General features: G+C 39.6%; 1 protein-coding gene across 1 annotated transcript in view; it reads left to right on the plus strand.

The window, feature by feature from the left end:
• The first annotated feature begins 1715 nt into the window (after positions 1–1715).
• The window catches only part of LOC135574236 (fibrinogen beta chain-like), a 16323-nt gene continuing 13038 nt past the window's right edge, over positions 1716–5000 (plus strand). The window contains exons 1-2 of the mRNA XM_065025196.1: positions 1716–1856; positions 4958–4972. Coding sequence (XP_064881268.1) covers positions 1782–1856; positions 4958–4972 — 90 coding nt within the window. The 5' untranslated portion in view covers positions 1716–1781. The remainder of the gene's footprint in view (positions 1857–4957; positions 4973–5000) is intronic.

The following is a 5000-nucleotide window of genomic DNA, read 5'->3' on the forward strand; positions in this document are numbered from 1 at the left end:
TTCTGATCCAGGTTGACCCATAGAGTTCCATTCTAATGTTCTGATCCAGGTTGACCCATAGAGTTCCATTCAAATGTTCTGATCCAGGTTGACCCATAGAGTTCCATTCTAATGTTCTGATCCTGGTTGACCCATAGAGTTCCATTCTAATGTTCTGATTCTAATGTTCTGATCCTGGTTGACCCATAGAGTTCCATTCTAATGTTCTGATCCAGGTTGACCCATAGAGTTCCATTCTAATGTTCTGATCCAGGTTGACCCATAGAGTTCCATTCTAATGTTCTGATCCAGGTTGACCCATAGAGTTCCATTCTAATGTTCTGATCCAGGTTGACCCATAGAGTTCCATTCTAATGTTCTGATCCAGGTTGACCCATGGAGTTCTATGCTAAAGTTCTGATCCAGGTTGACCCATAGAGTTCCATTCTAAAGTTCTGATCCAGGTTGACCCATGGAGTTCTATGCTAAAGTTCTGATCCAGGTTGACCCATAGAGTTCCATTCTAATGTTCTGATCCAGGTTGACCCATGGAGTTCTATGCTAATGTTCTGATCCAGGTTGACCCATAGAGTTCCATTCTAAAGTTCTGATCCAGGTTGACCCATAGAGTTCCATTCTAATGTTCTGATCCAGGTTGACCCATGGAGTTCTATGCTAAAGTTCTGATCCAGGTTGACCCATAGAGTTCCATTCTAATGTTCTGATCCAGGTTGACCCATGGAGTTCTATGCTAATGTTCTGATCCAGGTTGACCCATGGAGTTCTATGCTAAAGTTCTGATCCAGGTTGACCCATGGAGTTCTATGATAAAGTTCTGATCCAGGTTGACCCATAGAGTTCCATTCTAATGTTCTGATCCAGGTTGACCCATAGAGTTCCATTCTAAAGTTCTGCTCTGGGATATTCAGTATACATTACATGACCCCGATTTAAGATCAGGTTAACATTCAACCCCCATAGTGGTTAAGATTAAAACATTCTGAAATCTGTGTTTAGATGGGGGGGGATTTTTTATCCTCTTTTGTACTTGACCTATTTCCACATCGTAAAACCACTAGACATACTATGGCATTACAATGTCTTCATTATTTTGGAACTTTTGTGAGTGTAATATTTACTGTTCATTTTTTATTGTTTATTTCACTTTTGTTTATTATCTACTTCATTTCTTTTGGCAATGTTAACATATGTTTCCCATGTTAATAAAGACCTTTGAAGAGAGAGAGAGCGAGAGAGAGAGCGAGAGAGACAGAGAGAGACAGAGAGAGAGAGAGAGAGAGAGAGAGAGAGAGACAGAGAGAGAGACAGAGAGAGAGAGAGAGAGAGAGAGACAGAGAGAGAGAGAGAGAGACAGAGAGAGAGAGAGAGAGAGACAGACAGACAGAGAGAGAGACAGAGAGAGAGAGAGAGACAGAGAGAGAGAGAGAGAGAGAGAGAGAGAGAGAGAGAGAGAGAGAGAGAGAGAGACAGAGAGAGAGAGAGAGAGAGACAGAGAGAGAGAGAGAGAGAGAGAGAGAGACAGAGAGAGAGAGAGACAGAGAGAGAGACAGAGAGAGAGAGAGAGACAGAGAGAGAGAGAGAGAGAGACAGACAGAGAGAGAGAGACAGAGAGAGAGACAGAGAGAGAGAGAGAGACAGAGAGAGAGAGAGAGAGAGACAGAGAGAGAGAGGGGGGGGAGGTTCTCCCTGCTTGGGTATAAATATAACTGTGTCCTCCACTGAAATCAGTTCACCTTCAAAGACAGAAACTTTTCTTTGAGACGCCATCATCTAACGCCAACATGAAGCGGCTACTGCTGCTCTGCCTGTGTGTCTACGCTGTGCGTTGTCAAGACGATTATGACGAATATGACCTGGTAATGTATATACTATATACTGTATGTATAAATTGGCTTCACTGGTCCTTTAGCGCTTAGATGTTGGATGTGGTTCTTTGACTTAGTTCTGAACAGGTTTCGACTTACATTTAGCTAGGGAGCAACCATCTGTCCGCTCTCTCAGTGGAGAGGACCTGAAGTGTTTCAGACCCCCTGCGATTGCATAGGGAGTGTCATGTCATCATTGTCTGGCCTATAGACAGGTTAGCTGACAACGCCATGAAAACGATGCGTGCTATATTCAAAAAAGGGGGAAGTAGGCCGTGTTTTCTTATGATTCTGGATGGCCAGGTAGCGAGCAAAAAATAAGCCCAAGGAGATGCCATGTGGGGAATCGTAGGTGGCTCGTTTCAGCTCCTTTTATTTTGTTCTTGACACCATGTCTTGTTTTGACTGATGTCAATTCTACGCTAATATGGCAAAAAAAATCACTTAGCTAGCTAACCAACAACTGCGACGATGTATCTGAGAGACAAGAGCTCATTCTGCAACTGTATTTATGTTTTCAAATTGAACATTTAGTTGACATATTTGTCAACAATCTAAGCCAGCCCTGTCTGTTTTGCCCCGTAGTTGCGTAACAACCAACACGTCTATCCAGTCAAATAATAAATTATCTCTTCCTCTGAGCGAGTGAGACGGCAAATGAAAGAGGACAGTCCAGCCGTTGTGTTTTCATGGCACTGTGATATTCTCAGTTGGATTTAGAGCACATGAACAAATACAAATACTAAATCATTTCATAGGATTGAAAAAAAAAAGACCAGTTTCTCTTGGTCACAGACGTGTGAAATCACTTCATGCTTCAGGTTGTAATGAGTCACACGTTAATGGTGTTTCTGCGCCGCTCAGGAGAACATTCTCTGTCTGGTGTTTCTGCGCCGCTCAGGAGAACATTCTCTGTCTGGTGTTTCTGCGCCGCTCAGGAGAACATTCTCTGTCTGGTGTTTCTGCGCCGCTCAGGAGAACATTCTCTGTCTGGTGTTTCTGCGCCGCTCAGGAGAACATTCTCTGTCTGGTGTTTCTGCGCCACTCAGGAGAACATTCTCTGTCTGGTGTTTCTGCGCCGCTCAGGAGAACATTCTCTGTCGACAGGTCAAAATGAAATGGCGCGAGTATGATCAGATTTATTTTATTTATAATTGAATTGGTACTATATTTAGAAAGCCCTATTCCCCCACTTTTGTTGAATAAGAATAAAAGTATATATTATTATTTTTTATAGCATTTTGTATTATGTACTTGAGCTATTTCTTCTAGAAAGTTCCAGACCCTTGTGCTGAGCAAAAACTGTTTGGGCGGCAGGGTAGCCTAGTGGTTAGAGTGTTGGACTAGTAACTGGAAGGTTGCAAGTTCAAACCCCAAGCTGACAAGGTACAAATCTGTCGTTCTGCCCCTGAACAGGCAGTTAACCCACTGTTCCTAGGCTGTCATTGAAAATAAGAATTGAAGGCCTAGGAACAGTGGGTTAACTGCCTGTTCAGGGGCAAAACGACAGATTTGTACCTTGTCAGCTCGGGGGTTTGAACTTGCAACCTTCCAGTTACTAGTCCAACACTCTAACCACTAGGCTACCCTGCCGCCCAAACAGTTTTCGCTCAGCACAAGGGTCTGGAACTTTCTAGAAGAAACTTGCAACCTTCCATTGCCTAGTTAAATAAATAAATAAATACAATTTTTAAAAAAATTAACAGTAAAATAAAATGCACTTTTGCGTTATGCTGGTTGAATGCTGCAACAATACAAAATAGTTTTGTTTTATAAAAGTCACACGATGGTAATGAATGCCCGTTACTGCTTATCACTAATTTATAATCCTCAGTTATTCACACAAAACTAAATATTCGTTTTAATTTGATGACTTCATCATCTCCTTTCTATAGAGCTGCTGCCTGACAAAATCACTATTTTAGTAGTTCTTCAAAATAAATATGACATATACTTTTATGACTACTAACTATCAATCACTTACTGTAGATCATGTATTTTCAGGCAACTGCTCTCTCTCCCTCTCTATCACACTCGTCAGTCTTTTCTGTTTTCTTGTCTGCTCCGCACAGACAGGCGCACAATGGATTATGGTCATTGTAGTTTATTACAACGTTTCCTGCGCTAAACTAAGTAGAATAGTCACCTGTTGGAAACTACAACTCCCTACTACATCGCACAGTTCAGGCTTCATCTGATTTATCTCAGCAGAAGCTGCACATTGAACTAACATGAAAGATAAAGGAAAAAAATACAAATGGAATTTGGAAACAGACGTCGGTCAATTCGTTTTTTTTTTTTAAATAAATAAAAATAACTGCCATTTCAGTTAATCTGCTCAGCACTAAAGCCCTTTCTAAAAAATATGAAACATTATCAGCTAATGTTTATGGCCATCTCATTATAAATTATTATGTTCCGGGATATTTATTTAGGCAAAAAAAATCGATGTTTTTTCCCCCTATCATTCAACTGGTTCAACCCAACACCTGGCAACCTTGCCAAGAGGTCTGGATCTCTTGGTGTAACGGCTAAGATGTTGGGTTGACAGTCACTGGTTCGAGTCCTGGTTGGGACTAAAATACTATATATTTACTCTATGTTATTAGTAATAAATGAAATATGCTATTTATTAGTATTATAAGAGTTCAAATTGGAGTTGATGATCATTGGTTTCTGTGTTCCAACCTCCGCAACGGTCTGTACATTACAAACGGTGTAATAATGACATTCTCATATTCAATGTTTATAGCCCATAAGACACGTTGAATGATCAGTTGTTTAACTTGTCATGTTTTTTAATGTGTTTTTTAATGTGTTTTTAATGTGTTTTTTTATGTTTTTAATGTGTTTTTAATGTGTTTTTAATGTGTTTTTAATGTGTTTTTTAATGTGTTTTTAATGTATTTTTAATGTGTTTTTTAATGTGTTTTTAATGTGTTTTTTAATGTGTTTTTAATGTGTTTTTTAATGTGTTTTTAATGTGTTTTTTAATGTGTTTTTAATGTATTTTTAATGTGTTTTTTAATGTGTTTTTAATGTGTTTTTTAATGTGTTTTTAATGTGTTTTTTTTCATGTTTATCTTTCACAGGGGGACAAAACAGATGTAAGTGGAGCTCATTCAATAGTGTGTC

The sequence above is a fragment of the Oncorhynchus nerka genome, linkage group LG12, assembly GCF_034236695.1.
Source record: "Oncorhynchus nerka isolate Pitt River linkage group LG12, Oner_Uvic_2.0, whole genome shotgun sequence".
Lineage (NCBI taxonomy): Eukaryota > Metazoa > Chordata > Actinopteri > Salmoniformes > Salmonidae > Oncorhynchus > Oncorhynchus nerka.